An 11,812-nucleotide genomic window follows, 5' to 3' on the forward strand; every position below is an offset into this window, starting at 1 on the left:
CACAATATAACTCCAAGTAAATCAAACTTCTGTGAAATCAAACTGTCCACTTAGGAAGCAACACTGATTGACAACAGGGACCTTCGTCGGGTCAATAAGAGTTGCTTCCTAAGTGGACAGTTTGATTTCACAGAAGTTTGATTTTCTTGGAGTTATATTGTTATATTGTGTTGTTTAAGTGTTCCCTTTATTTTTTTGAGCAGTATATATAAAACCAGAAATGTGGGTGACACACACAGACGCCTATGGTTTATGTTAAGGTGAGACTTTTTGCATATAGTTTTTGTTGTTCTGTTATTTTCTACCTCCTGAGCCATTTGGAGATTGTGAATATGTCCAAAAGGCAAACATGATTAATTGAAGTACTTTACTCTGTTCTAATATACAACATATATGCATTGCCTACTTGAAATATTAGTTTGATACATTTTTATTTTTCAAAAATGTTTAGAAAAGTATTTCTCTTAATTGAATGGCACTTGATTAATTTGTGTAATAGCTACTTTTTACGCTTACTTGATTAAAAATATGTTGAAGTTGAGCTACTCTTTCTGGAGAACATTTTCAATGCACTCTACCCTGAGATAATTTGAGTTTTAAACTTTCAAATGAGGCAAAAGGGGTCATTTTATTCTGAAGGGACGCAGCGGAATTCCGAATTTGGTGTTGACACGCTTCACGGGCTACAGTGTGACACTCGGGGGCGTGGTTTGCTTAAAGAGGGCGGGGCTTCGAGTTTTTGAGTACGTAGACAAAGCTGAGTTCCTCCCAGTCCGAGACCCAGCGGAGCGGAGAGCGCGAGGAGCGTTAACGGCTTTAATAAACAAACAAACAGGCAAACAAACAAAGAAGAAGAAGAAGAAGAAAAGATGGTGGCCAAGCAGAGGATCCGCATGGCGAACGAGAAGCACAGCAAGAACATCACGCAGCGGGGGAACGTGGCCAAGTCCACGGTGAGTGACCGAACCCGACCGGAACCAGTCCGAAACCGCTGGTTAGATTCTGACCGAACCGAACCAGTTCGAGCTTAAGGTGAGATCTGATGACACCATTAGCAGAAACGGAGTTTCCTGAGATCGATCAGCTGATTGGTTCCCAGAAGGCGGCTGGACTTCTGCTTCTGCTAAGATCTGACCGAGTTTTCACTGGTTCTGTGGCTCGGTTCGGTTCCGATTGCAAACATGCTGTCAGTGATCGATCATCAAGAAAACAGGGAGGAAAGTTCCAGGAGAAAATCCACGGAGAAAGACCGATTGATCACATCTGATCAGCTGATGAAGACTCTTCTGATCATCACCTATCAGAGCTGATCAATAATCAAAGTGCTGTGTGTTTCAGAGGAACCTGGTGGAGGAGAAGGGAGTTGGACCGTGGCTGCTGGCGCTCTTCATCTTCGTGGTCTGTGGATCAGGTGAGTCTTCCTCACGGATCAGGTTATCAATCAGTATTGATCTCCTTCAATTGAACATAACTGCTGTGAGCCAATCAGAGGGTGAAAACCTGCAGCAATATGGATCAATAAACTTAATAAAACTCTAAAGTAGGGTGTCCAAGTGCGGCGCAGGGCCTTTGTTAGATGTAACAGAAAGTATAAATGTATCATTAAAGTTTTATTTTTCTGTTTAGCTTTTCTGTCACATCCTCCCTTTTAATCTGCTTTTAACTACGTTAACTTAATAAATCAGGTTTTTATTGCTGAGAAACTTTATAAATAAATTAGTAAACCTTATTACTTTATAAATAATTCATATTTATTTTATTGTTGAGCAGGAAGAGAAATTCTCAAAACTTTATGCAAGTTTAGTTAATATTTTATTACATTTTACATATTATATGTTTTTACTTTACATATTTTCACAGAAGTTTTTCTACAGCTGTTTCAAAGATAAATTGTATTTTTATTTTTTACTTCATTTGATTATTTCTTACATATTTTTACAGATTAAGTATCTGTTTCCTTAAAAACATTGTTGTTGTTCATCAGTCACAGCTCATACTTTTATTTTATTTAAGATAGAAAAAGCAACAAAATAAACTAATACAATATGAAATGAAATATCTCCATAAATTTAAATGTAAAAATGTGTTTTTTCCTGTTTTCTGTAGAAACAATGATTCATGTTTGTATTTATTCATTCAGATTAATTTCAGTTGATGAGATTTTACCAGCGGGGGTCAAACGTGCCCTTTGACCTTTCACAGTAAAAGTTGCAGCGCTCTGATGTCGCTCCAACCTTTAGAGAGAAAGGACAGATAAGAAACACCTGTCTGCCAGGTGTGTTTATCTGAGCATGCGCAGTCGGACGCAGAGCGGTTATTGATCAGAGGTCTCACTCTGATCAGAGTCCAGCTGGCTGCTGTTTGTCCAGTCTGACGGTTTTCACAGGAATAAAACCAGACAACACACTCTGAGCTGATGAAAGCATACAAAATAAAACATACAAAAATAATAAACAAAATCAAGTTGGATAATTGAAAAAAAAATCAAATCATGTAGATATAATTTACATATATTTGAGCAAATAAAACAAGTTTAAACCATGTAGTAAAAGTTGTTCTGTTTCCCTGCAGCCATCTTTCAGATCATCCAGAGCATCAGGATGGGCATGTAGGGTGACGTCACCAGCAGGGGGCGGGGCCTGAACTGAGAAAGCATGACGTCAAACATTCCTCAAACATTCCTGAACTTTGACCTCTCACAGAAGCCCCGCCCCGCTCCCCGTCTAGCCCCGCCCCCTGCCGCATTAGCCCCGCCCCCAGAGACCGGCCCGTCGTGCCGCTGCGCTCCACCTCGTGCCTTCCTCTGTTTACCTGGACGCAGCTCCGCCCCCTCCGGATGCGCCTCATCAGCCTGACGGCGGAGGGAGGATGGGCGGGGTTAAACTCCAGATCCAATCTGTCTCCTCCTCGCGGACCTGACAGGAAGTGACCTTTTGAATCAGAAGGTGTAAAGGTGCCGACAGGTGAGGCTGCACCGTGTGCAGCTGCACCTGAACATTCCTGATCCACCAATAAAGTTTCACTCTGAACATCAGCGCCGCCTCTGTGTTTCCTGGTCCCGGTTCTGGAGCCAAGCAGTTGGTCTTAGTTTCAGTTTGATAGTTTAACCATCAGTTTTCATATAAAAAAGAAACAACTGATGAAGATGGAGTTTTAAATCCTGCTGCAGGTGCTGAATTCATCCAGCAGGTGGCGCCTTTTGCCCAATGACTCAACTGAAGGACCGCGCAGCAGTGGGACGTACGACGGAGTTTTAGGGTCATTGTACATTTAAAAAAAAAAAAAAGTACATTTTCACCAAGAAATCTAAAATATTCAGAATTTGTTTTAAAAAAAAGGGAAATTTTTGAGCTTGGGAAGTCAAACTTTCATGTGAAAAACAAAAACTGAAATGTTGAGATTACGCTCGGGTATTCTCTAGAAAATAACTAGAAAATTTATGAGATCCAAAAGTCAAAAACTTTAAACTTTGGGGGGGAAAAATGTCATAAAATTGTTTTCTAGAACATTTCTGGAACTTTGAGCTGATTTATTTACTTTTTTCTGTCTACAGTGGCCCTAATAAGCCGTAATAGAGTAACTCAAAACCTTGTCTCCCATCTTCCTGTTTAACTTCTTGTTACTAATATGAATTTTCCTTGTTAGTAAAACTTTTCTTGTGTTTAATTCAATTCAAAAACACCGTCAAAGGGAAACTTGATGCTGTAACTCATATTAGCTTCTTGAAAGAGTTGTAGATGCTAATGGGTAGCAGATGCTAATGGGTAAATGCTAATGGGTAGATGCTAACGGTAGGATGAATCGTAGCATTCTGTTAGCGACTTTAAAGAAGCTGCTGACCGAAGACACTGTGGTTGAAGAGGATGCCAAGTGTTGTCTGTAATATTCTTGATTTTATGTAAAACTCCTCTTTAAACCAGAACCTTTATCAGGTTGTTGAGACTTTTTAACTGGTTCTGATGCTGCTGCCTCAATAGATGACAGCAGAAAAGATTCTCTCACAAACAGACTATAGAAAATCTGCAGCATCTAAATGGCAACCAAAAAAGTGAACTCTGGTCTACGTACAAACCTCGATATGGGTTCGGATGAAGTGAACTCGGATCAGAGACCGCTCCAAAAGCAGGAAGTGGACTACAGCACAGTGCATTCTGGGTAAATCCAACCAAAGCAAAAGTCCTAGCCTAGCACTAGTGGGGGAAATGGCTTGTGATCTTTAGCCAAAGACTAAAGAAAATCCTCCAACTGCTAAAATCTGTCGCTGAATAGCAAAAATATTCTGCTAATGTCGAAAAAACACAATTTCTCAATTATGTTTCCATTAAATAAACACAATTAAAATCACACCTGAATAAGTTTATTCATAAGTAAATAAAAAACATGCTGCACATTATCCTCCTACTACTTCCGGTCGTTTTCGTCTTCTCCGTTCCGCCAGTGGGAACATCCGGTTGTTGATCATGTGACTGGTCTGATGCAAAATTAACTCACTTCATCATAGTTCCAACACTTTTTATTACAACTTTCGAAATTGCCGTATTTCCATTAAGTGAATTTATTTTCAAAATGTCAAATTTGGACTATGTGGTTCATGGAAACGCAGCTACTGTTGCGTCTCCAGTCCAGTCTGTTCAGATGAACACCAAGACATGCATCATCTTCTTCTTCTCCCATGATGGAAATAGTTTGACCTAAACCTGTTTCTCTTAAAAAACCTTCAATGATCTCCTTTGTTTTGTTTTTAACCCTGGATTTATCCTGTCTTTATCTCATGTTTGGCCCCATTCTGTCCTCTTAGCCCTGTAATCATCCCAGTCTTGTATGTTTTGGTGCTTAATCCCAGTTTTATCCCATGTTCCGTGTGTCCATCCCATGTTAATCTCTGTACCATGTCGGTTGTTTAACCCCATTCTTTTGTTTTTGTCGCATGTAACTCGCTGTGTGTCCCGTGTTTAACCCAGTCCGGCTCTGACCCACATCCCCTGCCGGTCCCACCGTCTTCCCACCAGACGCTCTTTGTTCTCCGGCTTTTGTTCCCGACGATCGGCGAGTCGACATTCAGGAAGCTGGAAACAACAGGCGGCTCAGACGGAGACGTCCTGCAGCTGAAGCAGGCAGCGTGGTTGTCATGGTGATGATCGGGCCTTTAATCGACGTTTTCAGATTATAACTTGTTAAACAGGCATAAAGGAACCCCCTCAGTATTTTCTCTGAGCGTTGTCATTTAACTGTTACAACCATTTAAATAGGAACATATTTATTTTATAGCTCTGGCTACGAATGCTAATGCTACTCTTAGCATCTTTACCCTCATCGTAAACTTGGCTCAGAAAACCAACAAAAAACGTTTGTGCAGCGAAGCTAACATGCTAATGCCACTTCAACACAAAATTAACCAGAATAAGTAAACATATAACAAAAAGTAGTAAACAGTTCTTAATGTCAGCGTCTTGTCGCTAACGTCAAACTTAGCATTGGTAAACAAAAGTAACTAGTGGCTAATGCAGTCATAGCTAACTTTTAATTTTGTCTAGTAAATGTTGCTAGTTACAACATTTAAAGTCAGATATGTGTACATTCAGCTTTACAATTCTTACATGAATTACCCCCATTAAAGTCCTAAAATGTACAATTTACAAGGTTTTACATGGTTCAACTTGTTTCTAACCACAAAAATAAAATGGTTTTATTTTAAGTACATAAAAATCTAATTCAATTATATTTAGCTAGCACAGTTAGCAACGGTAGCACTACCTGGCTGAAGCTGAAAAGCTGAAGCTTTTTAGCTTCAGATAATAAAAAAATAACTATAGCCTTAATCTAAACTAAAGAAAAACGCATCGCCAATAGATTAGTTCATTTCCACCTAAAAACTCAAATGACATCCACGTTTTTTTTTCTTTTAAATACATTAAATTAATCTCAAAATGTTATTGGCAGAAATGTATTCCTCCCTGGGTATTATTTTTCTCTCTTATAGCTACAAAGTGCCTTCTGCTATAAATAAAAGTAGAAAAATGAGCTGGATATCCAATGACATCTGTTAGCTCTCAAATATTTCTTAACTTTTCCTGACTAATATTCAGAATACAGTCTCCTTTGATTGACATCTTTTATTTCCACTTGAGAAATCTGAGACCTAAACTTATCCAATGAGAAGAGAAGCTGGAACTCGTGAGACAGTAAAAAATTCTGAGGTGGATAGGAAAAAATAGGTTCCTGCAACTGGAAGCCAACAATGTTTATTGCAGCTGCTCTACATATCAAAAAGTTTATATCATTACAATCTTAGGAACTAGAATGTTGTTATCTGGTAGCTGTTGGCTGTGGGAGTTTAAAGCTGCAGTGTATAACTTTTATTTAAAAAAAAAAAATAGACTTTTACATATTTGTTTAAACTGTCACCAGACAGTATGGAGCTCCTCTGCTTTCTCCCACTGATAACCAGAAACAACCAATCAGAGCGGGTCTTAGCGCCTCCTCAGTGCTAATATGCGTGCAAAGGAGGCGGGGTTTAGCGCTGTCAATCAATTTTTCCACACACTATCTGATTCATAGCAAACTGTCACAACATGGTGACAGTTGCAACAAATATCTACAAATATTCTTTATAAAAGTTACATACTGCGACTTCAAAGACCCCCGAAGAAATACTCTGTATGACAGAAATAAATTCAGCCAATCAGATGGACCGCCAGTTGAAATCAGAAATGAATATCCGGGCTAACTGTGGGTGGTGTTTGTAGGACATTGGTGAGATCATCCAGGTTCTCTGAAGGGTTCTTCTGATGGTGCCGATAGAGACCCAGCCTGAACTGGATAAGCTTTGGGTTTGAAGGTTCGACATTGTGCCAGTTCTGTTAGAGTCGAGTCATTGATACCGAGTAGAGAATACCAGATCAGGTGTGAAGACAATGATTCTATTTCCTGTCTGTACCAAGGCTGAAACTGATGGTTGAGACACAGAAAAACTCCACAGATAAAGCTGACATAATAGAAACCTCTTATGTTCTGGCAATGTGATCCAGTCTGAGACTGTTGAGCCATGTTTGATGCCCAGGTACAATGATGTCCGGATCTCGTATGTAGAATCACCGTTGGAAGGTGCAAGTGATGTGGAGAGAGGTCAAAGAGCATCTCTTGGGTCTGCGGTGTTCAAACAGGTCTATGTAGGCTGTAGAGAGCAGAACAAGGTCTTTACTCTGTCTGAAGGAGCCCAAGTGAGATGGTGACCCCCAAGGAGAGCAAACACTGATGGATGGTTGAAGCTCTCCTGACTTGAACCTGACTCTGGCAAAGCATTGTGCAACTCATTGATGTCCATGACTTCATTACCAGTTCTGAGAAGATGAGGTAACGTTCTGCTCCATGTAAATGTCTGCCCATAAGACGGGTCCTTTGGGAACGTGGTGTCCCTAGAACAGGGGTGTCAAACTCCAGTCCTGAAGGGCCGCTGTCCTGCAGTTTTTAGATGTGCCACAGGTACAAAACACMTGAATCAAATGGCTTAATTACCTCCTCAGTTCTCCAGAGCCTTGCTAATGACCTAATTATTCTATTCAGGTGTGGTGCAGCAGAGGCACTTCTAAAAGTTGCAGGACACCGGTCCTCGAGGACTGGAGTTTGACACCCCTGCTCTAGAAACTGATAGACTTTTCTCAGGGTCGCTACACCCCATATGCCTCTGTGTCTCCTTACTGTCCCTGTGTTGATGCCTGCAGACGTTCTCAGCTGTTGGACGGCTGCTCTGGTTTCAGCCGGATGGCCCAGGAGTTGGCGGACACGATGTCTCCACGCCGGTGGATCCGGCAGGTGTAGACGCCCTCGTTGAACTCATTTGCAACGATGCGAAGGTCTCTGTCCTTCATCACAATGTACCCAGGAATGGAGGTCAGGATCTGCTCGCCGTCTTTGTACCAGCTGCAGAAAACAGGTAGAGGATGGAGGAAATGGTTTGAGTGCAGTTCTGCTGGGTCCGACCCAATCAGCTCATCAGTAAGTCTCTGTCTGCGCTCACCTGACTTTAGGGGGAGAACGGAGGCTTTTGGTGCCACAGCGGAAACCCACCACCTTCCCTCGAGGAACCATCTTGATCTTCACGTTGGCAGGGGGTGATGTTGGCGTGGCGACCACATCCAAGGGTTCTGCGGTAGGAATGAGACCCAGACAGGAAAGTTCTGATTCTGTCTTTTCAAAGATCACAGAGAGTCATTCTACTAAAGAGTACTACAGAGATCCTCAAGGTCACCGTAGCAAAGGTCACAGCGCTGCGGACAGTTCTTCCTCATGAAAGTCTTCCTCCGTTCACAGAATCCGAGTCGAGCCCATGGATCGCAGACCCTCTTCTTATCCTGGCATCCTACAGACACAAAAACAACATCCTTAGGAATGACTCTTCAACAGAGACCTGACTGCAGCACACAGGAGGCAGAAACAACTTAGACGTCAGAGTAAACACAAGACAAGGGTCTGTTCTGGGTCGGTACCATAGAGCCTCTGGATCCCCCACACGTCGTCCTGAGCGATGTTTCTCTGCCCGGTGTACGTGGCGTTGGGATGCATCAGGGCATCCGGGTCTCTGGAGTGCCACAGCCCCAAAGCGTGACCGATCTCATGGGCCGCCACCTGGACCAGGTCGTTCAGCCAGACGCCTGCAGATCCAGAGTCAGAGGTCCAACACTGGTTCTGGATCAGTCTGCCGGCTGGGGCTCTAAAGGGGAGCCGTCTGTGCTCATCAATCACAAAATTTTAGTGGAGGTGTATGAACATATCCGAGTCTGTGTGCATTTCCACAGCAGTAAACCAGTTTGAAGTCAGATTTCAGAGCTCATCAGAGAGCTGACGGCAACAGACTGGTGACCTGTCCAGGGTGACCCCGCCTCTCGCCTGAAACATTCGCTGGAGATGGGCACCCAACCCCGCTAGGGAGAAGGGTGTTAGAAAATGGATGGATGGATGGATGGATGGATGGATGGATGGATGGATGGATGGATGGATGGATGGATGGATGGATGGATGGATGGATGGATGGATGGATGGATGGATGGATGGATGGATGGATGGATGGATGGATGGATGGATGGATGGATGGATGGATGGGTCAGAGAGCTGAAACAGAGCAGTGACACAGACAGCAGAACTGCTGCCTTGCAGCATGAAGATCCTGGGTTCAAATCTTAAATGTTAGCGTTAGCCGGCTGTCATTGCTCCAGTACCAACTGTTACGCTTGGGTCCTATGCTATATTTAACCTTACCACCAAGATGCTAACTGTGTTATTAAGAACTACTACTTTTTCTTACTATGATTTACTTCTACAGGTTATTTTAGTCTTGAAGCGTTAGCATAGCAACATTAGCATATTACTCTTGCCATACAAACTCTTTTTTGTTTGATTGATATTGAGGTAAAGATGGTAAAAGTAGCATTAGCATCCCTTTGTCTGATTTGCACGTTTAGATCCCCGCCTGGGTTCTTCTGCATGGAGTTTGGATGTTTGGGTTTCCCTAGCTGCATTCACTGTCTGATCTACGAGCGACACCTGGTGGACAGGAGGGGTAATGCAGCCTATGAGGTAAAACTTGCTGTAGTTTCCTGCATCTCTCCAATTAGATAGTTAGCAGATTTTAACTGCAGAATCAGAAGGAGGTGAACAATCCTGTTCATTTAAACTGGGGGCCATGATGTGATGTCATCTTTTCAATTTTACCCAGACTGTTTATTAAGATAGTTCTTAAAATAAACTTATTGAAAGCAAGAAGCATCCATTAGACTTGTTGAATTTTACTTTTCAGATTGATTTTTATCTCCTATTCTGATCTACTGGTCAGTTACTTGTGGAGTTCCTCAGGGATGTGTGCTGGAGTCCATGTTTTGGTTTTTAACTTGATCCTTTTAGTGTTGGTAGTGCTGAGGTGTTACCTTGTTTCCAGCTGAACCTGGACTTCCCGAGGATCCAGAACTCATGGTTGTCGAAGTGGATCTCTCCTCGAGGCGGCAGGAAGGCGTGAGCCAGCTCCCCATTCAGGCCGTCGAAGCACGGATGGAGAGGAGACCACCAGCAGTCAGTGTGGTTGAAGGTGTAGAAACCTAACGCACCAAAGACAAGATCAGAGGAATTAAATCCACAAACGTTTGTATTATTATTCAACCTTTAGTGTCTCAGTGGAAACTGGATTCAGCTTGGAGGAAGAAAGCCTTAAAGGTTTGGTGCAGTAATAGTTGTGTTTGTTTTTTTTCAGTTAGTTTAAATTAGTTTTTAGAGAGTATTTGATAGTTTCTAGTAGTTAGATGTTGCTTAGTTTTAGTTAAATTATTAGTTATTGTAGTAGTTTTAGTTACTTTGGCTCATTTTTAGATCAGAATTTAAAGAGTTAAAAGGATTGTGATTATCGTTTGGGGAATGATTCAACAGAAAACACAATTTTCTAAAATTGTATTTTATTATTGCTGAACAATCAACTGACTGGTGTTTTATCCCAACTTTTGCTGTCGCCATTTTGCGGATAAAGGCGCAGAGAGCCGACAGCTGACGTAAGCTGCTGCCTGTGAGGGGAAAACTACATTTCGCATCAGTTTAAAGACTATAATAGATTAACAAAGACTAAAACTAAAGATATTATGTCTATAATTTCAGTATGTTTTAGTTAGTTTTATAAGTGTACGACAGTTCCAGTTAATTATAGTTTCCCCCCATTAATTCCCGTTTTTCTTCATTTCAGTTAATGAAAATATTTTCTCAGCTTTTGTTATCTCGGTAGTTTTAGTTAACTATAATAACCGTGGTAGTTTGTTGTGATCCTTCCCCTGTGACGTACCGATGGTGATGTCAGCGGTGGCGCTGCCGTTGGTGACCTCGGTGAAGGTCAGCGGCGACACGTCGCTCCATTTGGTGAAGGCGATGCTGATGGCCTTCCGGGTGTCCTCCTTGTTCAGGGTGTTGGGGAACTTTATGATCCTGGACGATGAAGAGGCGGCAGGTCAGCGGGCTTGTTTTGCCCTGAGCACCGCCTGGCAGGCTGCTTGAAGCTCCGCCTCTTTTAACAGGCTCACGGTCAGCTTCCTGCTCACCTGTTCAGGTGTTTCTGGGCGGACCCACCTGTATGTGATGTTGTGATGAGCCCACTTGTGTCCCAGCGGGTTGATGGCGTAGCGTCTGGTTCTGGTTCCTCGGTCTGAGATCGTCTCCATCATCATGCTGCTGCCAGATATCTGTCAATAAAACGTCAACATTCAATCAGCTGCATGAGGAACGGAGCTGAAGTTCCTCTGGCGACCACCAGGGGGAGCTACTGATGCGCCCTGAAGCAGAATAAACAAATAAAACCAACTAGGAAAGTTTCAGAGTCACAGCCAGACAAAGTCATAACATCAGCAGAAAAAGGTGTAAATGTTGTTTTAACGATATAAAAGCTTTGACAGATTTATCTAGATCTGATCTGATCCATCTGGTTCTTTATTGGAAATAAAATAATCCTTTGTTAAAACATTTCAATCCTGATGATGATGATGATTTGGTGCAAAAAATAAAATATTCTCTGATTGGTAAAACTTCACAAACCTTCAAAATCACTCATTTAAAATTTTATTATTTTTCGTGAAGAAGTTTGTATAAAATAACTTCTTTATTTTCATATTATTGCGACTTTATTCTGATATTAGATTCATCACATTATTACAATTTCATTCTCATAATTTAACAAACCTTCATTAATGGGCGACCAAATAAAATCCCATCATAGGTTTGGGTCAGAACTCGGTTCTGGTCAGAACTCGGTTCTGGTGTTTGGTTTGGGTCAGAACTCGGTTCTGGT

General features: G+C 41.9%; 2 protein-coding genes across 2 annotated transcripts in view; one reads left to right on the forward strand and one right to left on the reverse strand.

Annotated features, from left to right (window-relative positions):
- Positions 1 to 754: 754 nt before the first annotated feature.
- serp1 (stress-associated endoplasmic reticulum protein 1) lies at positions 755 to 3,034 on the forward strand. The gene is made up of 3 exons (XM_008426754.1): positions 755 to 953; positions 1,339 to 1,411; positions 2,572 to 3,034. Exons 1-3 carry the CDS (start codon positions 870 to 872, stop codon positions 2,610 to 2,612), a joined length of 198 nt encoding a protein of 65 aa, XP_008424976.1. The 5' UTR covers positions 755 to 869; the 3' UTR covers positions 2,613 to 3,034.
- Positions 3,035 to 7,594: 4,560 nt separating this feature from the next.
- Positions 7,595 to 11,812, reverse strand: part of mmp23bb (matrix metallopeptidase 23bb) — a 6,876-nt gene continuing 2,658 nt past the window's right edge. The window contains exons 2-8 of the mRNA XM_008426755.2: positions 11,098 to 11,210; positions 10,817 to 10,956; positions 9,921 to 10,088; positions 8,487 to 8,651; positions 8,249 to 8,359; positions 8,018 to 8,144; positions 7,595 to 7,920 (exon numbers count right to left, since the gene is read on the reverse strand). Coding sequence (XP_008424977.1) covers positions 7,728 to 7,920; positions 8,018 to 8,144; positions 8,249 to 8,359; positions 8,487 to 8,651; positions 9,921 to 10,088; positions 10,817 to 10,956; positions 11,098 to 11,210 — 1,017 coding nt within the window. The 3' untranslated portion in view covers positions 7,595 to 7,727. The remainder of the gene's footprint in view (positions 7,921 to 8,017; positions 8,145 to 8,248; positions 8,360 to 8,486; positions 8,652 to 9,920; positions 10,089 to 10,816; positions 10,957 to 11,097; positions 11,211 to 11,812) is intronic.

The sequence above is a fragment of the Poecilia reticulata genome, linkage group LG13, assembly GCF_000633615.1.
Source record: "Poecilia reticulata strain Guanapo linkage group LG13, Guppy_female_1.0+MT, whole genome shotgun sequence".
Lineage (NCBI taxonomy): Eukaryota > Metazoa > Chordata > Actinopteri > Cyprinodontiformes > Poeciliidae > Poecilia > Poecilia reticulata.

Bases quoted from the DNA above. Each gene is read 5' to 3' on its own strand.
- serp1 (XM_008426754.1), top strand. From the start codon at position 870: ATGGTGGCCAAGCAGAGGATCCGCATGGCGAACGAGAAGCACAGCAAG. The intron at 954-1,338 runs GTGAGTGACCGA...TGTGTGTTTCAG, and splicing joins GGAACGTGGCCAAGTCCACG to AGGAACCTGGTGGAGGAGAA. The intron at 1,412-2,571 runs GTGAGTCTTCCT...GTTTCCCTGCAG, and splicing joins CTTCGTGGTCTGTGGATCAG to CCATCTTTCAGATCATCCAG.